The sequence below is a fragment of the Xiphophorus hellerii genome, chromosome 11 (assembly GCF_003331165.1).
Source record: "Xiphophorus hellerii strain 12219 chromosome 11, Xiphophorus_hellerii-4.1, whole genome shotgun sequence".
Classification (NCBI taxonomy): Eukaryota; Metazoa; Chordata; class Actinopteri; order Cyprinodontiformes; family Poeciliidae; genus Xiphophorus; species Xiphophorus hellerii.
Genome location: NC_045682.1, coordinates 23,544,600 through 23,568,068, shown reverse-complemented (window position 1 = coordinate 23,568,068; position 23,469 = coordinate 23,544,600). Strand labels below are relative to the sequence as shown.

At 37.4% G+C, this 23,469-nt stretch overlaps 1 protein-coding gene across 1 annotated transcript in view; it reads right to left on the bottom strand.

Moving 5' to 3' along the window:
* Window positions 1–3,551: 3,551 nt before the first annotated feature.
* The window catches only part of ubl3a (ubiquitin-like 3a), a 36,517-nt gene continuing 16,599 nt past the window's right edge, over window positions 3,552–23,469 (bottom strand). Inside the window, exons 2-5 of the mRNA XM_032576250.1 lie at window positions 11,294–11,402; window positions 8,236–8,322; window positions 5,906–5,983; window positions 3,552–5,218 (exon numbers count right to left, since the gene is read on the bottom strand). Coding sequence (XP_032432141.1) covers window positions 5,166–5,218; window positions 5,906–5,983; window positions 8,236–8,322; window positions 11,294–11,402 — 327 coding nt within the window. The 3' untranslated portion in view covers window positions 3,552–5,165. The remainder of the gene's footprint in view (window positions 5,219–5,905; window positions 5,984–8,235; window positions 8,323–11,293; window positions 11,403–23,469) is intronic.

Genomic DNA, 23,469 nt, shown 5'->3' with positions numbered 1-23,469 from the left:
TTATCATCCATCAATTACTCTGTCTGGTTTTTTCTTTTTTACTGAGACATTGTGTATTTGGATGGAGCATGGACAGGACTATGCTTAGAAGAATGTTTAAAAAATATTTGAAGGCATCTACAAGTACAGAAATAAAGGTTTTGTGAAATTTGCACACATTGCAAAGATTCTGGTAAAATACCCATCCAATTTAAAATAAGCATATAAAGTTGCAAAATCCGATTCATAAAATGTTTATTTTACCTCAGAAAAGAGAAGCTTCTATGTACAAGTGCAATTTGAAAACAGTGTTTGTTTTAAGGTTTAAAGATGATCTAATGGTGTTAAGCCAGAAGATGGCAGCATCGTCAAACTGTTTAATCTGCAAATAAAACGTGAGGTTTGTAGGACCTTAGAATGGGTATTCATATGAACTGGTGTCATTATTATGTGTGAGCATATTACATTATTCTTGGAAAAAGAGTCATCCTCCCAGTCTAAGCGACTTTTCAGGACCAAAATACTTTCTTTATTGAACAATGTTGACATTGAGAACCCAGCAGTGACATCAGCTGGTTTTAAAGGGTGGGGTATTACGTAAAATTGACTTTTTTTTAAGCTTTACATTATGTTATGAAGTTATTCTCTAATCAAAAACATTAATTCATGCATGTTTAAAAAATACTTGAATCTCAATTGGCAGCCATTGAGGAGTGCTTAAAGGCTTAGTCTCACAAAGCGCTAGTTATTTTCACAAAGCTCCTTCTTGGAGTTGCAGTTTCCACACCGAGCCTCCGCCTCAGCCTCACATGCACGGCTCCTCCAGACTAGCAGCAGCAGCAATTAGCAAACACCTGGTGGAACTATGTGTCTACTGAGCTCATCATACGTAGCCTTTCTCAGTCCAATGCTCCCAAGAATGGTTGTTAACGACATAATGGAGAAATGTTGTCATGATGACATGTTAAAGGCAGAGTGTTGGAAAGAGAGGTAGCTTCTTAAAGATACAGATGCTCAATTTACGAAGTGAAATTTATTTTACATCATGTTTGATATACACAGTGTTTTTTTTATTAAAACTGAAGATAACAGAGTTACTTGATTGTGCTATAAAATTACACTATGTCTCTAGAAAATGCGTAATACCGCCCCTTTAACACAAACATGATCTTGACTGCTGTGTTTCTGTTACTGGTCTCCTCAAACTATATCCCAGTTTTCTCCAGTAAAGAGAGAATAGCATCTTTCACATCTGGCACCTACTACAGCTTCGTGGACTCAGTAGGAGAGAAGGATGAGAGGAGGAAGGGAAAAGTCTACACAGGACATACAGTCATCACCTGTGAATGAATTAACCTTTCAAAGCTGCTCTCATACTGTTTTGACACGTCAAAGATTTATTTATGGGAGCTTTTTCTTTCATTTAAAACAACCCACACAGTAATGAAACCTTGTTTGTTCCCTGTGTCATTAACTTAGTACATGAGGCATTATATGTTTGCAGAAAAGGCGGACAGGAAGGCAGGCTGAACTGGACCCTGTGTTCAACTAGCTCTGCTTGCTGAACTTTGACCTGCTCACTGCTGTCTAACCTGGACACACAACCTTACAGCAACACGTTTGATTGATGCAACCATTTGATCTTTTTCTTGTAGCTATACAAGCTGAATTTACAAAAAAAAAGACTGATGGAGTCACTTCTCTCTTCCTCAAAAGCCTGCTGCTTATTGTCTTGTAAACTGTTTGGTGATAAAACGGTGTGTTCACATGACAAAGTTCAAACTTCGTCATGCCTAATGGAGATTCCAAGAATGTCAGTTCTCAAATAACTCTATAATGCACGACTGGGAATGTAACTCAAGTGTTGCTTTGAAATTTTGTCAATTCATTCAACATCGTAAAGAAACATAAAGAACAGACATTCTTTTTCTAGCTTTTACAGCTTAACTACAAGAAAACAGACACTTAGAAATTATTACCAACCCAAGTTTCAGTGTCATATTTTTTGGTTTCAAGAAAATCTTTTTTATTTTTTTTATAGCATTTTTATTTCTCAAAGAAGTTGCAAAATGGGGTTTCGTAGCTACTCTTTCCATATTCTTTCTAGCAGTCAAGCAAACACCAACAATCATTTTTCACTGTGAATATGATTAATTTTAGGAACAAATACTCGGATGTAATATTTTTACATAAACACGCCAACAAAACAGCTAAAGCAAAAACTAAGAATAACACATTTCCCTTTGAGGGTCTAACTAAAATATTTAGACATCCAGTGGTTGAGCAAACGCATCCTCTCTTGTAAATGCTGATTCTTGCAAGAGTTAATCTAAATTCAGACGATGTCTCTAGGATTGTTTCATTGTCTTATCTACGGCCTTCAATGTTTGAGTAGGTGAACTGTAAAGTCAAGGGCAAAAGTAGCAGCAATTTTATCTTTTAGAATAATTTATTTAGGATTTTGATGTGCCAAGAACTGCAATTTTGCAACAAAAGATTAAAGTTTCTTCCTTTCACAACCTTGTAGCCAAGTTTGATTATTAGACAAGGCAGTAGAAGGTTTATTTATCTATTTCAGAAAATTCTTTATCCCATTTCTCATATATCCCAGAACTAGATGATTTCAAAATACATGTTTGTAAAATGTTTATTTGGAAACTTTAGGTTTTTTGGTGAGAACAAAGAAAATAATTCCTTACCTCCTCACCAAAATGACTTCTATTCATTATGCAGATGTGTTTTCAGATGAACAGTCCCCTACCAACTGCAGTCTTTGAAATCCTCCTGAAGGTCTCCTGCATTCATTCATTATTATTTATCTAAATTTATAGCAGTTCTTCAGGTTTTCTTCCTGATTTGCGTCAGACTGACTTCTGCTGCTTATATGTCTTATTTCTCAGATGCATTACAAACTCAGCTATAAGAGCTGAGTTATGGGTTACTACTCTTAGAAGGGCCAGACATGGGAATGATGTTTCATTACAACATTATTAAAATAATGAAATAATGTTTAATTTAGGACACTGATGAAGTATGATTTTTTTGCTAGATGTAGGAGATCAATCAGTTTAGCACCTGAGCTGCAGAGAGACTTTGATATCTTTGTCAGTATTGTCTGTCATCTAGTTCATCTCAGTTTCCATAGTAACCAGCTGTTCTACAGGACAATGGCAGAAGAAGTAGAAGTCTCCACTTTTTCTAGTGTCACTCATATATCTAGTGTTTTCCAGTGTTACTATTTCTGGAGACTGTGTTACCTGAGTTTTGGTTTTTGCATCATCATCTAAAGTAGAAGTCCAAATATAATGTATATAAAAAAGACATTTCCACAGATGTCAGGAATTAAATGCAAAATAAGTCAGAAAAAACATGGAAAAGGAACAAATGGGTGGATGGATGAGAAATGAAAGAAGGAATAAAGTCAGAAAATACAAATATTGTTTTAGACTCTTTTTTTCCACACTTATCCAGATGTAAAATGTAATTTCAAAAACTTTCATTCTTTTCCAGAATGAGAGGGACACCTGTGTATAACTAAGAGTTAATGGGCTATGAAGAACGACAGAACAAAGTGCACTTCAATAACCTTTATTTAGTTTACAGATGTATTTTGAAGATTTGGAGGGGTGGGGAGAGAGAGCATTAGTGCTATTTACAACTGGTTTCAAAACATTTTTTCTCTGTACAGATTTGAACCCTGATCAATATAAACAATATTTTTAAGACCTAGTGCTGTTACAAAGCAATTCTTTAAAGCAAAAAAAAAAAAAAACACAAAAAATTGGATTACATTAAATTACAAACAAATGAAAAAAAGAAAACTGGACAGAAGAAAAGAAAATAAAAACCCATCAGTCCATGAACAATTAGGGAGGATTTGCTGCTGTTAAACACAAAGACATTGTCAGTGAGTGACTGTGAACTGGCTAGAAGCTAACCATATACACAATCATCGACTAAACACCAATATAATGGATATCACCAAGATCTAAAATCTCCATGTTCTAGATAAAGATTCATATTAAATATATTCTACATGTGTTAACCTCAGTTTGGAACATTACTTCCATTGGAAACATAAAATAAAACTCATTTCATACATTTGCTTTAATCTGATGAAAGAGCACATGCTTCTGTTGTGCAAAATAGACTCATTAATGCTGAAGGAGAGGTAAGAAGAGAGAATTAAGACAAGGAGGGAGCATTTTCAAACTTACGGTGACGTCTCAGAGATCCTTCACAACACTGATAGCAAAGTGATGAGATCGGGATGTTGCAGGAGAGGGAGAAAAATTCACATAATGCTTTAATAAATCACCAGTTTAGTTGGTCAGTAATACTCATGGACTGCTAGAACTAAATCTCCAAAGACGATGGTCCGCCAACACTGGTTGGTTGTATACTTGTTTCTATTTGGCTAAAAACAGGATTATTTCTGCACAGGTTTGTTATTTCTGTCCTGCGACCTTTAAGGGCACATATAGAGGAGGGCAGTTAAAAAGGACACAGATGTGTTCAGAGGGAGTGAGCGAGTCCTGGTTCGAGTTCTCTGATCAGGCACGTTTTACGCTTCCTGTGCTGCACTGAGGTGCTTTCAGACAAACACATAAGGTTTTACACCCAGCGTCACATTGAGGCTCTGATGAGCTTAGTAGTTAAAACTCTCAGCCGGTCTACATGAGAAAACAAGGCCACACACACAAACTTGGCCGCTGTGTTGCAACGAGAAGAAGCCGGAGCGAAGCTTCGGCCAGAAGCCGAAGATGGCGATTAGAGGTGTGACAGTGTATGGCAGAAGGTTTAGGAAAAAAGCAAAGAGAAAGAAAAAACACATGCAAATCCAGTTCCTTTTTCTACTTTTCAGTTAAAAACAACAAATCAAGTATAGCATAGGAATCAACTCTATTATTAATCAACTTCCAGCTCCCCAATTCGGTCTTGGATTAGCCTGAGCCTGCTGACATCCTATTTAGCCTGTAAATGTGTGAATGAAGGGGGTGAGTGGTGATAAGGAGGCGTGTGTGCATGTGGGGGTGGGCGTGTGTGTGGGTGTTGGGGTGTGGGGGGTTAGTGGGTGCATCCGGGTGGCAGACAGGCTCCAGGACAGAGGACAAGCTCAACGGGTCCAGGACATTGACGGCGTGAACGGACTAGCAGAACGGAGGGCTGGCAGCGCAGGTGTGTATTTACAGAATGACGCAGCAGTTGCTCTCCCCAGTCTTCTCTCTATTCCTTTGACCTAAACACAAACACACACATAAACCACCATCACACGGACAAACAATGATTCAGCAAAGTGTCTAAGAAAAGGAATTGAGTTGCAGTTTAACCAACATATTAGTTAACTTTTCATGGTCTACTCAGGATGGCTTAATTTATCCAGGTAAGAAATGAGGCCAAATTAAATGTACTGTATGTGTTAGCTTTATCTTTGATTAATACACAACAATGTAATTTTGCTTCAAATTAGATTTAAATTATTTTAGAACCTGGCACATTAAAACCTGAGACAACAAACAATCATCTTAAATCAAACCATTAAGTTCTACATTTCCCTACATTTTTTTAAGGAATATTTATAAACAAGAGTGATGTTTTTCTAACAAAAATCCATTTGATTCCAACTAAAACCTGCATTTGAATTGATTGTTTTAAATGAGCTCAGTCCTGAGTTGTTGGAACCAACGTACAATGATCTACAGGAAACCTGCCATCTTATGTGATTTATATCAGATCTATAATCTGCACAATAAGCTGTTGTCTTGGGAGCAAAACCTATAACTGCCAATTATTTGTACTACTGGCTGTTCCTGAAATAGAAACCATGTGTAGAAATAAATAATGACTGAGAGTGGAATATTTAAAAGTTCTTCAGCTTGTGGAAAAGCCCTCTGAATGGAAACAGGGAAGATGGAGAGCTCGTTACCTTGGGAATTTGGCTCAGGCAAAGTCTCTCTGGCAACTAAATGCATCACCGTGGTCCTCCCCAGGGGCAGCTTGAGGGCTGGTGAGAGGAAAGAAGAAGGATGTAAAGGTCATTTTCAGCCAGTGCAATGTCATCCAACATCAGTATCATTTCACTCCTCAATAGCCTGCCAGAGCTGAGAACAAATTAAACGGACTTGAAAGGGTTGTGCTGCATTGTAGAGAAAATTAAGCCGTTTCAGGCAGGCAGGTCTGTGGCTGAATGATAAAGTCTTTCTAACTGAAAGTTACAGAAATGGATGCAATATTATAAAGACATATAACTAATAGCGCCACCTATTGACTAATTCAGCTTCTCTTTAGTTCTTTAACTGCTCAGTTTCTTTAAAAAAGATTAACACTATTAATAAAAAAATACATACAGAACATACAGAATTAAAAGTCATATTCAATTAATATGAGCTTTAAAGTAATATTTAAACATTTAGCATTTTTTAAAATTCTTCCCAAACTTAACCAATCATTAGGAAACCACCAAAATGTAAAGAACAAATGTTAGGAAAAATGGAATATATTTATACATTTTCTCATTTAGTTAAACAATAGGCATTGAATGTCGAATCAGATTGAGACTTATTTCTGGAAAATTTCTCATTTTAAATTATCGAGGACATTTTTTTTTTTACAATTTATTGTATTTTAATTGGAACTTGAACACTTTCGACCTTTTTATAACAGACTCACAGATACTTTTAAGAATTAAGCACATCTGGGAATTAGTCTGAAAGGTCCATTCACTGCTAAATCCGCAATTCTCGCAACCATTGCAGCATGAAGCCAAAAGAACAACCAAGTAAAAGTACAAGTTGGGGGGATGGACACACAAAAAAATGTCTAAAACAGTGAACCTGAAACTTGGATTTCAGTTAAATCCGTTGTCAAGAAATGTAAGAGACAATCTAAGATGTGTAAATCTGTCAAGAAAGGACAGAGGACACCTCTAAAAGCGTTGTAGGAGTTACAAGTTTTATCAGGGAGAGACTGAGCGTACTAAAACCGTTTCCTTAGCTTTTTCCACCAGTCGGAGCTTTTTGGAAGAATGGCAATTAGAAAGCCACTGTTCATTACATTACAGCTCAACTAGAGTTTCATGTGGGAGACTCCATGGTCAAGTGGAAGAAAATTCTTTAGTCTGACGAGACCAAAGTGGAGCTTTTTGGGCATCGCGGAGGACAATTTGTTTCCATCTACTTCGGAGGACATTTATTTTACAGCAAAACAACAAGCCAAAGCATCCAGTCAAAGCTGCACAGAAACAGTTTGAAGACTTTATAGTGGTATTTTTATTGGGGTATATGTTCTGGAGTCTGCGTGTTATGATTGCAACCAAAGGTGCATCCAGTAAATACTGACTTAAAGGGGGTGAATATTTATAAAATCACTTGTTTTATGTGTTTAACTGTCATTATTTTGTTCATTAAACATTCTTTTTGTAATTGTTGGGGGCAAAAAAAGACAGATTTTGTGGATGATGATTGATTTGCAAATGCAGTAAGAGTAAAAACCTTACCAATAAGGCATTGTATAAATAGCCTGTTTTTTTAATTTTATTTATGCCCAGGAAAAGGCCCATAACCCAGTAAAAAAAAAGGATGTTGGGCCCAGTAGCGAGTCCCTGACTACAACAGTTGATAATGAAAATCTTTTTTTGTTAGACATAAAAAAAAAACAACAACCTTGACTGAAGCCATCCCCTCCAAAAATGCTAACTAAATCTATATTTACATTTTAGAACCCCTAAATGATTTGGCTTAGAAGCAAGAGGATTTCCTCTTAACATCTCACACCAGCAATAAAACCATTGCGACATGTGGGAAGAGTATGTTAAGGATGCTTTACTGGATTCAATTTTTTAAAACGAACAAAGGATGGTTAAAAATAAGAGGCCTTAAGCTGAAGGGAAGCAAGGTGTGGCTGCTGCAAAAACGAGCATCCTATCTTTCTTCTCTTTTTCTTTTTTTTGCTGGTGGTTTTCATTTGGAAGCCACCGTTCCCTCCCTCCTCCCTGTGTCTTCTTTGTCCTTCCCAAGGTCTCCTCCAATGCCAGTCTACAGTGTTTTTTCTGATTTTTCTTGTTCCCCGAGCTCCACTGCCCCTCCCTCCATCAAAGCAGGCTTGTCCAGAGCACTGAGGTACCTCTGTTCTCTGGCTCAGGAAAAAGATGAGAACAGCAAAGAAGTTTCCAGCAGCAAACTGCTGTGATTTCTGCGTGATGTCTGTGAGCGCTCAAGCGTTTTTCCCTGGGTGGCAGCAGCTCCGGTGTTTTCTCACCTCCTAGTGTTACGTTGCCGTGTAGAAAACGTCCCTGGTAGATCAGCCTCAGGATGTTTGGACTGCTGACTTGCTCCTCTTCCCAGTCTGACAGAAACAGAAGGAAACAGACGGGGAAAAAAACATTATGGAGACAGATGAAAGGAAATATTAGCCTGTGTGCTATATTTCTTCTCTAAATTTTTCAAAACTAAATGGAAAAAGTAAATGAATTTTATATCAACTAAGACGTACAGGTTCAGAAAACAAACCATGCAGTCAAAGGAAATCCAAAGTAAATGGAAACATGGTTTACAGTCATGAAACTGCCCCAGAAAAAATAGAATTTTACACACAAAAGTAAAACATTTGTCTTTGTGAGAGGTGCTGCAGGATTGTAGAAAGAAATCCAGTAAAATAAGAGCCAAAGGTGTGGATTTGAAAAAAAACCAACAAAAAAAAAATGCAAGAGTGAAAAACAGTGGAGGGAGTTTCACAGAAGCAGAGTCTGGCCACCAGATGTTTGTCTCTCGCTGAGTTGAGAGTGTTGTTGCTAACCGACTAATCTGTTGTCTGGGAGGAACATGGGGCGCTTCCCAAACAGGAGACTCTGGTTGTTGAGGAGAACTCAACATCATCTGGGAAATTTGTGGGATTTTTTTTCCTTTTTTTGTATTTTAGCGTTCTACAAAAGCAGGACGCTCCCAGCTCCGTGGGAAAATGCCACATTTGGTTAAGTTCAGGATCAGGAGTATCAAATGCTTCTATCTCTGGAGCAGCAGCAGCATTTAAGATGGTGGATGTTATTACTGAGATCCCACATTCCTGGGTGCAATGATAATCAAGGGAAAAGGAGTTCACTTCTGTTACTTAACACCAAAGATCTACATAGATTCTCACTTACCTAGAGAGACGGACATTTAAAAATAGCTTTTGCTTAGACAACAGTGTGCTAATTGGTAAAAAATTACACTGCATTAGCAAGTTGGAGGCTTTATGAAAACATCAGATGCATAAAAACTTCGTTCTACAGTCTTCAAAAATAGATCTGAGTTATAAATGTGAGAACACTTCAATAATTCTTGACCTCTGCCTATTTGCAGAAAATCTCTTATTTGAGGATTTCTTTTGTAGAGCATTATGTAAAATATTCAAAAGACAATGCAGCTTGGAAAGTTGAAATACCCAGGTACAATGCTACTTGTCACGTTATTAGCCAATCCAGGAGATTGGCTGTAATCTCAAGAGCAGAGATGAGGAAAACCTAATATTAGCTTCTGGAATAGCACTAACAGAGTTTCCATGTTTCATTTAATGTGTATTAACATGTATTTGGTGTTTAAACTGTTAAAATAAGGATAAGAAATACAGTTTTAAAAAGAAAAGACCAGAATATGTGAGGGAAGGTTATGTTTGGGATCAGGTGGCCAGAGACATCCTCCATCCTAAGTACTGTCCTGAATGCTTTTTCATTTTTTTCATCTGCAACACACAAGCTTCAGCTGTTTAAATGATTTCTAACTTCAGCAGAGGAGCTCATGAAGTGTGTTGAACTTTGAAAATATCAAAACACACTAAACTAATGTAACAGTCTTGTCTGAAACAGTGTAAAAGCAGGTGATTTCATCACAGCTAAGCTTGACGCTTCACTTACACTGCAGTTCAGTTTATTTTTTGATATTTTGGTTTGTTTGAAGTGGGACCTTTAATTAAAAACACTTTTTCAGAGCGCATCCTAAATTAAAATAGGAATATTGCAGCTGAGCTACTAAAAGAAGCTGAACTGAATTGCACCGTTTAAAGGCAGCAATGTCTTATGGCAGTCATCAAGAGCTGGTGACCTACATGTTTTAAATGGGTTCCTGCTTCAACACACCTGATTTAAATCATGGGTCATTAACAGGCCTTTACAGAACTTGCTGCCATGATTACGAGGTAATTCCCATGTTTAAATCTGGTATGTTGCAGCAGAGAAGCATGCAGGACAAAGACCCCTAGGGACTGGAATTAAACACCTCTCAGTTAAGATTTACTTAAAAGAAATGGGAATTATAGTGGTCTTAAAGTGAGAAAATCAAAGCTGTGAAAAAAAATACATTTTCTCTGTCCTATATTTGACTTTGAGGAGCTGAACTATAATTTACTGTTTATTAAGAGCATTTACTGTGGTATTTAAAGTAATTTTAAAGTCCAGTTGTAATAACTAACCATTTTTAAATCATTTTATTATGAAATGTATCAGTCAAGCCAAAAGTAACCAAATAAACCAATCCAAAAACCAAATTATGTCCTAGCAACAACAGATATTATGGCAAGAAACCAATTTTACATCAGGTCTTTTGCTAGTTTGTCCCTCACTGCCTGCTATAAAGTTGGTTCTTCTTTCTTTACTTGTTTCCATATGAAGATAAAGGATAACATAAATTTACAGGCATCAAGACGCTACTTTTGCATCATAGCCACATAAGGCTGCTGAAACATTTTTAGAAGAGATCAAACCAAAAGATAATAACAGAAATATCACATCTAAAAAAAAACAACGAAATAAATAAAATAAAATAAAATCAGTGGTTAATGAATGTAAGTCTTAAAAGTCTGACACAGGAGCAGAGGGATGCATCATTTTGAAGTGGATCACTGGATTTTTGGACAACAGTTCTTTGAGAATCGCCTTGCTGTTGCCAAGAAATTATGTTATTACCATCGGCTTGTATATTCTTTGGTAGTTTTAATTGGTTTTAACTAAGAAAAATAAGCACAATAATAAAACTGTTTATAATGAGGTCAAAGACGCTTTTTTATTACGAGCTCTTTGATAAATTGTCTTAATAAATTGTCCAGGTAAAAATTCATAATCAGAATTGAAGCAAGTGAAAAAAGTGTTTGACTGAATATTGACAGGGAGCCCCATTTAAAATATTCTTTTTCTAGAACATTTATAGACGGTACAGTTTGCTGCTTCAAATAGACTCTAAAGCCAAACCCAGCAATGATAGAGTGAAATATATTATGTGGCACATGTATCAGTACAAAAATGTAATTACGGTAATAAATAAAGGGAAAAGAAGGGGCTACTCACCCATCGGCCAGTTGTCATAAACATGTTTTGCAATGTCTGCAGCCGAGTCGTTAGGAGAGAAGAGGAACTCTTTCGTCTTTCCACTGACCAGAATAAGCCGCAGATTTATCTGTAACACAGAGCAAAAGACACACAATGTTTTAGAAATGAGTTTAGGGTTCAATAATGCAAATGTTAAAAATGAACACCACAGTGGAAAACAGATATCTCATACTTAATGTTGAATCGGCAGGCATACAGGTTCAAGCAAAGTAATTTAATAGGAAACGGGAGGAGGATATGGAAACCCTGTGGAGCATCCTTCCGCTGAATCAACTCCAATCTGTCTCCCAAACTTCCTCCTCCCTACTGCAACTATATATATATTTTTTATACTTTCGGTTCCCAGCTTTGTCTCTTACTGGCAGCTCAACAGGTTCCCATGTAAAGCGGGAATAAGAGGGCCTGTAATAACATGTCTGTTAGAAGATGAACATTAAAAAGTGCAGTAGAAGTTTGCATCATCTTCAGGTATTAAAGCTGCATTTATTTTGTCCTTTTAATGATTTCTTATTATTGGCGACACAACTTCAGTGACTCCTATTACATACTTTTAATCAAAAAATTGAATCCACAAAGTGTCAAACTCACCTGCAGGCTCAGATATCCAAGTACACAACCTCCTAATCTTTGGTTAAATGTCTTTTAGCAAGTTGTATCAAGGCATGAACTAGCTTCTGATATAATTATGGAAGTATATTCAACCTCATTTCTTGCCATAATTGGAAGAGTTCATTTAAAATGGTTGCTTCCCTGGGAAAGACACAGTTTAAATTGTCAGTATGGGAAAGTCATTCCAGCAACCTAATGTTAGCTTGCTTTGTCCAATCTTTATTAAGTTTAGATGAGTGTTTGAGATCATTTTCTTGTTGGATCACGATTAAACCGTCTGGCTGGTTATCAGGGTAATCATCCACTTCTTTTTTACACTGGCTTTGTGCAATGCATTTGAGTCAATGGCAGCAAAATGTCCCTCAGTAGGATGCCTCCACCACCATGCTTAACAGTTGCAAGGTGAAGCCTGACTTAGACCCTTTAATACATATTTTCCAAATATTAAACCTATAAATAAGCTAGTTTAAACAGTTTATTTCTGGTTGTACAATAAATTCATCACTAAGCTTCTGCAACCAGTTTTTTTTTTACTTCACTGAAAATATATGCATTCTGACATGGAAAAACTTTGTTAAAACAAGTTCTTAAAAGCCTAAATGTAAAAAAAACTTCAATGCAAACCTTTGCATTGAAGTTTTTAATTGTAGCTAGTGTATGACAGCATAAGCTGCTGATATATGTCAAGGCTATTGCAAATATCTGCTTTAATTTTCAGGGGTACTAATACTGCATTCCTTTTATGAAGAAAGGTCAGAGTTTCAAGTCAAATTTTGAGGAGCATTCATAGTAACCCATTGTACAGTAGTCAATACAATTTAGTTTTCTTAACAGAATTTTAAAATTATTTAGTCTGAGTAACTTCACCATAAATACTGTATGCATAAACCAGTAAATATGCTAAAGTCTCCCTAAATGACTCATGTTTTCACATTTTTTATTAAAAATGCAGATGTTAACAGGGATTTCTTATATTTTGCATCATTTATGTGCAGCATTGAGGCAGTAAACGGCCGTAACAGGAGTATTATTCACTGCTGTGTGCGTGTTTGCCTTTTGCTTATTTCTATATGTGCGTCTAGCCTACGGTGCACACATGGAGAAAGCACGTGTGTCATTGTCGGCAGTGTGTTTCCATGTGCTGCGGCCTGGACGCCACACACCCCCTGCCCGGTTCACGCGCACACACGTGTGCGTGCAGAAATCATATACAACTTCTCCCGCACGGTGATGTAACAGGGCTAACACCAACGGATTGAAACCGAGATCTCTGTAAACACGCTGCCAAATCAGCTTATAAATTGAAGCTCGGACGAGGCAAACAGAGACGTAAACAAACCCACCCACACACAAAACAGATTAAAACACAGCCTCTTACTCTCTATCTACACACTGCAGTGGACAATCAATATATAGAGCCGCCACTGATTATCGTTTTTTGTCACTATTAAGCATGAGCTTATCTTATAATGAAAATACTTTGAGATAATTGAACAAAGTCTGATTGGCTTATTATGAGAGAAAAGTGGACCTTTTCTGAACAAAAGCACTTCATCATCATTTGAAAAATAGAAATCATGGAGAACTGCTAACTTATCAAGATATTTACATAAACTTAAGCTAATTAGAAGAGTAGCCTAGTCAAAGTCCAGACCGGTTACTGCTCCGAGATGCTCTCCATCCAATCTGACTGAGCTCCACATTTGGCATCTGCAGTTTAAGGTGCTAGAACTAACTAAATCCCCCAAAACACACTTAAGACAGTGGTGGAGGTGTCAAAAAGTGCTAGAAAGTTGAAGGGGTATGAATAACTGGCACTTTGTTTGCCTACTAAGCTGTCAAAAATAGCTATATGAAAAATTAAGCTAGATTAATAAACCCTCCTTTGCTCGCTGCTGTAGTTTGTGAAAAAAAGCTTCAACTACTAAGATGACAAAGTCGTACTTCTTAGTAACAGCTGAATGTCACAGCTGAACTATTGCCCACACTGGCACACAGAACAAAGAAAGTCACTGAAGAAGCCCTTTCACACAAAGACGCGCTCGCTTCTTCCTGACGGAACACCTGGTCGTAACCATGGCATCACCATGGCGACAGTCAGTCGTGGGAGGCTTAACCTGATAACACCTACAAGATAGCTTCGCCAGCCCCCTCCCCAAGCCCAACACCCTTTGCTCACTTTCCTCGTCACATGGTTCTTGCTTCCTCTCCTCGCAGCGATCTTCGCATCCTTTCACTCGCTCCGTCTCCCTGCTTCACTCTGAAACTCACTCTGCCTCACTCCGTCAGGCTCCGAGTCTGCACAGCGTACAGTAGGGCGATGTGCAAGACTAGAATATCAAGAGGCACAGAGCTGGGCTCAGACACTTTACTCTGTCCTTGAAGCAAACTGCATAGCAGAAACATATGTAACTAAGAATATTATCTTTGCTGTTTTGTCTTCCCTTTTAAACAGCCAGTAAAATAAAAACATAAATGTATGTAGACGTTTGAATCATAATTGTGAAGGAGGGTGTGAGGAAGGTTTGGACTTCGGTTGGGTGGAGACATGATGCAAATTGGGAGTCAGTTCTGCTGTTTTTTTCTAGATGTGATTTTTGTTTTCACCAGCTTGTATCTGAAAGTGAGAGCTCCTCTCTTCCACAACTATTATTGTATCCTGAACTGAATGTACCGTCCTTTGTAATGCAACATTTCAAACCTTTTAACTTATGACAGGTTACAGGCACAAACTTTATTGTATTTTATTAGGATTTTGTGTTGTAGTCTGACAGAGAATGGCAAGTGCAATTTGTAAGAAAAATATTACATAGCTATAGAATAATAGACATTTGAAAACCATATATTTTGCCACTCTTGAGTCTAAAAATGACTATAACTGCCTATTTTAATACTTAAAACACCAAAATATACTTTAATATGCATTATAATGCACACTGGTAGCAACTATCATTGACCTTTTCCTTATCTTGTCTCTTTGGGTTACAGCCAATCAGCATCAAATGAATGGTGCCTCTGGATTGGCTGCTTTGCAAACACCAGTCAGTAGCGTGTTAAGTAGCATTGTGCCTGGATATTTCAGCTTCCCAAGCTGCTTTTTTAAAAATTATTTTATTATTTGCTCTATGAAAGAAAAAGAAAACTTTTATCAGCAAATAATTTGTAGTCACACTGGCGAATCTCTGCTGTACTTCTATAAAATTTCAATAAACTACAGGTTTTAAGTTGTAACATGACAAAGTGAAGTGATCAAAGTATTAATACCTTTGCCTGGCATTGTGCTTCACTTAAGCTACTCTTCCTTTCCTTCCTTCATCTCTCCCTGAGGGTCACTGCGCCTTCTTCCTGGATTCTCCTCAGTAAAGGGCCGGTAATGAGGTTTCAAAGCAGCCGAAGGAAGGATATTCAATTAGAATCTATTTTCTCCAACAAATACACAAGCTTCGAGTATTGGGTAGGGCACCACTTCATGCTTCAACACATGCATATCTACAGACAAAATGCTAATTGCGCATGAATGTCAGCCATATGTCAAGTGCACGCTCCACTGCTTTGCAGAGTTTGTGGAGGGTTCTAAAGAAGGGGGAACAGAGTGTGCAACTTCTCTGTTGCAATTTGAGGATGTGAAAGTGTCTGCAGCTGTAAACTGTCAGAATGCTGAAACTTTGAGTTGTTCTCCATTCTTAATTCTGAAATCATAAGAGTAAAAAAACACATAGTCTGTACCAGGAAAGCTGATGACGCGGCTCAAAGGTCTGCAGACCTCTCACTGCGTAGCATTCAGATACAACGCAACGATGTCTCAGAGCGCCACACCGTGTGAACATGGAAAGCAAGCGAGCCCCTCTTCTGCTAAACACTGTTTGCAAAAAGAGGAGAGCAGGAAATTCAATGCTGCCTGTAATTACTGCAGCCCGACTACAGCTCTCAAATCTTTCTCGAGGCAATAGATTGTGTGCATCTGTGGGCCTCTGTTTACAAGTGCATTAAGGAGTATTGCTGCTCTTTAGACACTCTGCAGCAGTCAACAAATTATAGAGTGGGAAGCCTTCCTGTGGGAATATGTTAGAGCGGCCTAAGCAGTGAGCTTGGATGGCTAACTGTATGAATGAACTTAAGAGCAAAGGAGTTGTTATAAGTGAGCAGCTGGAATCACTTGCACATCAGATTTGGAGACTATTAGGCAGCAAACTTAAATGTAGTATGATGTAGGTAAGCCTGTGCATATAATTGGCACATTTTGTTGTCTGGCACTGACGTAAAGCTGTTAGCACTGCTTAATAACAGCAAACAATATTAAGCTGCTTGTGTGACAAAGTGTGAACAAACTGTGTTGAAAGAAAAGAAAAGAGCATCCAGGTTGGCATTCTGTATACTGTAATAACTCGCCACCATTCACAAATAAATGTGATGAAGGGAGTTCTTTCTTTAATTAAAAACACATTAGAAGGCACATTATTATCTTTAAAGACTTATTGTAAAACCTCAGAATCAGCAGCCTCACTTCCTCAGAAGTTAAAATTTTAAGCATCCTTAAGGGAAGAAGACTTTTGATTAGTTCTAATTAAATAATAGGTTATTTTTTTGTTTATGTTCTCTTCCTTCTGCACACGTACTTACAGAGGAGTTATGCAACAGCGGCTGAATGATAAAATAGAAGAAACAAAGCTTCAGGCAAGGATTTGTACTCTCAGAGCCTCTCTGGGTAGGAGCGTGTAAGGAATGCGTTGCTCCATCAGTTTTTAAATTAGCTTCACAAGGCTCATCTTTGTTTCTCCATTAAAAGTGATGCCTTTATTTGTTATTTGAGGTCTAAAACATGACTGAGAGCAGCTGAGGACACATACCAAACATTTGTGATCTACAGAGGAGCAAAACCGCCCAAAACATTTGAATGTATTGATTTATAAACTGCAAATTTTACCATAAGAATTCAAACAGTTCATGTCCTGTTTTTAAGTATTTCTCTACAAGTTGCAACACCTACAAAGTTGATCTGTCATAATGTTGAGTAAACTCTGAACTGTCAAAGAATTTCACCATTTTCAATTTTACTTACAAAGAATATAACACAAAGACAAAAAAACTATTTAGAAGCAAATTCGATTAGGTATTAGATTGAATCCAACAGAAATTCAAACCATATTTCGTCCTTATCTGAATTTTATTCAATTTTTAAAAAGAACAGCAAAGCAGATGCAATAATCTGATATATTTGCACACCATAAATAGTGGCAGTTCCCAAAAAAGCAGAACATGTACCAAACAAGGGTTTCGAATCAGAGATTGTGATTCACAAACACATAAAGGTCTGAGACCACATTTTTCCTTTCCTTTACATCATTAACTTCTTCAGCTTACATTTTAAGTTTAATATTTGCTGCAACCTGACAAACATTCATTCCTCTATCAACATTCTAGCAAAAAAGGAAAATAAAGTCAGAAATACCAATGCAGCACCAGCAGGTGGCAATAAAGCTGACGTCACTAATATAAAAGTTCAAAGAAGAGTAATCATTAACTTCTTACATTTTGAAGGTTGGTAATGACAGTCAGGATAAAGTAGGATAAATGTGGAGAAAAGTGACATGATCATTTCTCGTTTCTTGGTTTTTCTCACCAAAATCTGTTTGCACATAGAGTGCACAATTTCTCTTTTACAAAATATCTGTATTAACGTGGACATCGCTTCTAAAAGCAGTCATTCAATTCATAATTACAGGCATCAGAACTGGAGCTGCAGAATAAATCAAATCACAACCCTCATCCTATTATCAACATGTTTATTGTCACAATCACAAAGGTCTGCTTGGATGCAGTTTTTATAAGGCTATCATATTTTAAGTGCTATGCATTCACAGCTTGATTGCCAATATTATATTTGGCAACTTGAATGGACACCAACAGCTCTTGATGCCTACAAATGACTCAGATTTTGTTGAGGTGAAAAAATTTTGATAAATAGCATCCCTTCCTTATTGTGTTGTTTCCCACTGAAGAATGGATAAAATATAAACTAATGTGAATGACAAAATGGAAACATAACGGGAAAAAGTGACTATTTTTAATGAATGTTGAAATGCTTGTTAGAAATGGTGTGACGAAGGCACAAGTGAAGTGAGCAAAGCTGGAAGGATTATTAAAGCTTCTTTTGGTACTGCACCAGCCTGATTGTAGTGTGAGGACAGGTGCATCTAACAGAGTAAGAACCTTGACCTACCTAGTTTGTTTATTTATAACTTCACTGTCTATAAGGTATGCATATGTGATGTACTTTCAGACTTTGTGTTTCAATTTTTTTTTTACCAAAGTGTAGTAGTTTCAAGAAATTCCTAAATTTTTCCTCCAAATTTAAGCACTTTGAAAACTTCACAAAACACACCAAAACAGATTTTTCCTGCATTTTTGGTACCAAAATGAACCCTCGCCTATGAAATACTGAAATAGAAGTACCTAAAATGTGGCTATAGAAATAACAATAAGTGATTGATCATTTTTACGAACTTAAAAAAATAGGTGCTGGACTTTGAGGAAATAAACTTTATATCTTTGAACAAACTGTAACTTTCAAACGGCACACGGTGAAAAGACGGATCCAGACAAGCAGTCTGATCCAGGCTTTAGTTTTTCTTTTCAATACCGACAGTCATGCTCTGCTGGTTGCCATGCCAACACTTGTGATAGCCATGAAGCTAGTTAGTCATCTGTACCATTTTGTCCTGTTCTGCTCTGTGCTCACTGTGTTTTGTCAGAACTCCTGGAAGCAGGAAAAGTAATTTTACAACAAAAATGTTTTGTAATGTGGCAAATTTACTGATTCTTCATCGTCTGACTGTTGTTTGAGACTCTGGCACAAAATGCATCACAGAGAACAAGGGGCAAAAGTTTTAAATGTTTATCATTAGAAATTTGTGATAACAAGTAAACAATTACACGACTTAGGCAAAGTAAGTTATATATGCGAGCTGGGGGAAATAAAATCTAATCTGAGCTCCATTTGTGGATTTGTCACTCCAATATGGTAATGAGATTTCTCTAAAGGTCATGCTGTAGCTGTCATTCAGAGCCACTCAAGCAAAACTTTTGTCCTCATATTTGCAGAAGCACGCTTGACTCCATTTTGATTTTCCTAGAAAAATTCAAACTCAGTGAAACCTATGACCAAATCATTTTGAAGAATTTATGTTAAGTGTTTAATAATCCATTTCAGGTTTGATCAATTGAAAGCTCCAGTCACACTGTCATTGTATCTTGTTTTTTAAGTTGGTGTGTTGAAAATATGTTACTCATGTCTAAGTATGAGGAAGGGGATTATCAAATAATGTCATGCTAAAACTATTTGTGCTATTGTTGAAATCACCATAGATTGAATGTTTTGTCAGAAGATTGAACAACAAAAAACTAACAAGTGACCTAAAAGTTATTGCATCTGCAGCATTTTTATCTTCACCAGAATGATGTGGTGTTGATCTGCATTACTCTATACTTTCCTATTTCTTATACGGTCAGTATTTTCCTCAGTGACCATAAAACACCAAACTGCCATCCTGCTAAGCATTCTACCAGAGGTATTAATAATTAAAGAGATAATCTACTTTAAGAGTAATGGAAAGAAACAACACCACAGCGCTTTATCAGATGCTCTTTCTGAAGCTCCCTGATAGTGTCTTGTTGCACAAGTAGCTAATAGCCACACTGCACTTCTAATAGTCTTAAATTATCTTTTCTTATCTTCACAAAGGTTTCAGATATTCTGAGGTATTTTTAATTAAAGTAAAGAGACACTCCTCTAAAAGCTCCTCTGTAACGACTGAAATTTTGAAAATTATTTTGTATTGCTTCTTTTTCAGATGTGTTTGTGAAAGTGCCTGTCTTGCAAAGATCCAGGTTTTCTCCTTTTAAACTTGTGGAAGAAACAAGCAGAACTTGTCTCAACTATCAGCCTCATGTCTCATTCTGTTGCACCTCTCACTTCTCCCTCCAGGCCCTTTTCTTTCTACAGTCATTCAGATAGACACATCCTTTGATACACCATCCACATCACATCCAGCATCTCTTTCTGTCACAAGCAGCATCGACGGTTTCCTGCACCTCAGCTGCAGCTCTCTCGTCATCCTTCCCCTTCTACCTGTTAACATACCAATAACCCTTTAATCCATCAGCTGCTCCACCTCTCTCCACAGAGGCAAATAGTGATGCCAGTCATCTCTCTCCTTGAGGACTCACACGTCCATACGATGACTAGCACAGACGCCAGGTAGCTGCCTTTGATCAGGCCTTCCACACACTGCTTCCTGCGAGCGATCACAGCTGTCAGAAGGACTAGAAGCAGGTTCCCCTTCACAGCTGCCTCTTGCCTCATGCTCAATGCTCAGTTCAGAGCGAGACTTCACACTTTAAAAAAGGCTTTTCAACCCCCACCGGGCCAAATGAATTAACATGCCAAATGGGAGCTGAGCCATAACAAGAAAAGTCCTCCTTAAACCTTCACACTAAAAGGACACAGAGTGTAGATGCAGAAAGATGAACTGGATCCCCATCTACTGTAAATGTGTGTTATTTACAGATTAAATGATGTGAAGATGATGGTGTTGGACAGCTCCAAACACTAATCTGTTTACAAATGTGGTGAAAAATGATGGCGGCCTGAGAACTACTTCAATTAGAGCAGTAATGTTTTATTTGCTCCGTCGGAGTCCATTTTGTTCTCCCTCCATTCACACACACCTCCACACAGACTTTCCCAAGCGGCTAAATCTCTGCTGTTTATTTAATAAGGGGTGGTTTTGATAAGATAAGGCTGAACAGAAGAGTGCCACCAAGACAATCTGCTCCCTGAACTGCTGCACATCTCATTGCTCGAGTCGGTTGCTGGGTCTTTTCTTTTGCCTTTAGAAGCAGACAGAAAATTGTCATTACTCTAAGAATTAAAATTGTACATTTTTTCCCCAAATCTTGACATATTCACTTTCCTGATGCTTGGGATGTTGTTGACCATTATGGTAACTTTCTGTAATGATGCCTGTCACCACAGATATATGTGAATTCAAAATATTTTAGCATCCCTTGAATTCCTTTTGTTGAAATCCCTTCAAAATTTAATTTTTTACTGCTTTCAACAAGGAGACAATATTTATCCTAGGACAGTTAACTTGCCAGTTGGCTAGTGCTGTCAATTGACTAAAAAATGTAATCGTATTAATCACACACTAGCGTTATGATTAATCATGATTGATCACTATGCCAAACTTTGTAAGCTTGAAATAGAAGTATGCACACAGTTATAGTTATTGCAGAAACCTTCTTACCTTCACCAATTTTCTTTTTCTTTTTTTTTTGTAGCAGAAAATAAGTAATGTAGTCTCCCAGTACTCAACAACCTCTAATGATAACTTACTCCACTGCAAATGAAGACAAGTAGTAGTAAACTTGTTCAGGGGACAACGGACAAATAAAATGTATTTTATTTTCTAGTTCTTGGGTGTGCCGCCCTGAGTAACTACAAAAAAAACAAAATTTTAAAAAAGAAAATGAGTTTGGTCACTAAAAATGGGTGACATCTGGCTACAACGTACCTCACCACCATATGCGTGAATGGCTGAACGACTGAATGTAGCGTGAAGAGCTTTAGGATCCTCCGGACAAAACGAGAAGATTCAGGATGTTACACAGAGAAAACACAACCAAACACAACAACTTTTAGACAGCAAATCCCAAGTCACTAAAAAATGGTAGAAAAAATCAACTGAGAGTGAAAATTGATGATAAAAGAGTGAAAACAAAACTGCAGAGTCCAACAATGACACCAAACTGCTGACACTGTACAACTGCACACTGAAAACATTGTAAAGATGATGAGTTCTGATGTTTTGTAAGGACAGAGGAAACACAGACTACTGGAGGCGAGCAAGAGGGACCAATGTAAAAAAAAAGAAAAAGCATGAAAGGAAACAGACTCAAAGAAGAACACAGCAAAGGTCAATGAGAGCCAAAAAAGAGGAAGGGTGACGTCAAAACAAGGCATTAAAATTCAGAAAGTCCTTATCTGTTATGTGCTGAGTAGTTGGTGTTTACATTCACACAAAATGAACAAACAATTTTTTTTTTTGGCCAATGACTGCTGGAGATTGCTGCTAAGGCTCTGTTTTTGAAGCCATGGGCCACGACGTGAAATTGCTTTTGTATGCTTCAATCGATTCCTTTCATCCTTTGTCAGCGTCTAGACTGTCCTTCTCTCCCAGCTAGTTTTAAAGCCAGAAATGAGACAAAGCATGAATACCAAGATGCTAATCAGTGGGACAGAGCTGCATCAGTGACCATTAGTTGCAGCTAAGAATAAAACAATGGTGGAGAATAAAATAGATACTAAACGTTTGCTTTCCCTGCTTCACCATGAAGTCAGAAAGGTGACCTAAGAAAGCACATCTGGATCTGATCAGGATTTCTGCAAAACGTTGAAACTACATGGTCACTTACACTGACCTCCCATTTATCACTTTTTCTCCAAGAGTTCCTGCTGTGAAAAATGATCTATGGTGGTGATGTTAGTGGATAATGTTGCAACCTGTAGGTTAAGAGAATTTGAATTTTAAGTCATTTTAAAAGGCTATAAAACAAAGTTATAAAATGCTAACTAAGGCTAGGGTTACTGATGGACAAAGACAAAGTCAGCAATTTTGAGTGAAGCACAGAGACTTAAAAGGCTATTTAAAGAGAAACTATCCTCAACAACAAGATGAGAAATGTGTGAACCATCTAACTAAGATATAACCTTTGGCAGTTATTATACTTAAATTGCCTTTCACTGCCTTCAATAATCAAACTTGATTGATGTTATTAGTGGCTTTGATGGCAAATCTCATTGGTGGGGACATTTTAGTAAATATAAAAAAACTAGTCTGACTATTTGGGTTAATCATAGTCAATAATCAGTAATTCTTCAATCGTGTTTTCCTGCTTCCATGCAGCTGTACATCATAGCTATTTTCAGAAGGTATTTCCAAGTAAAATTGCATTTTTATTTTTTGCACAAAAATAAATTTATAACATATTGCAGCTCATGCAAATGTTAATTTCAGTCCCTTGTTTTCTTTGTCAAGGTAGGTATAGCTAGTCTGAAGTACAAATTTCAGCTACTGCTGGTCACTTCAGGGTGTTATTTAAGGATAGGAGATTGGGAAAAATCACTGAAGAAAATGTCCTTAGCATTATACTGAAGAAACATCATGGCAGTTTCTCATTTACAGGAATAATATAGAGAATGTTAAAACTACTCCTGTGGTTGGCTGTTTGACAGTTTCCAAATTAATGAAACCAGTGTAGTGAACTCTTGTTTTGGTTTTCAAAAAAAAAAATAATCAAAAGTTCCACCTGATTGTTTGAGTCTGTTCAGTTAACCATCATAATGACAACCAGCCACCAGCAAAAACACAAACTCAAAGGCCACCATCCCACATAACAGCATGCTGCCAGTGTGAAGGGGCCACACAGAGGGTTGATGATTGCACTAAATAAAAGGCCCTCCT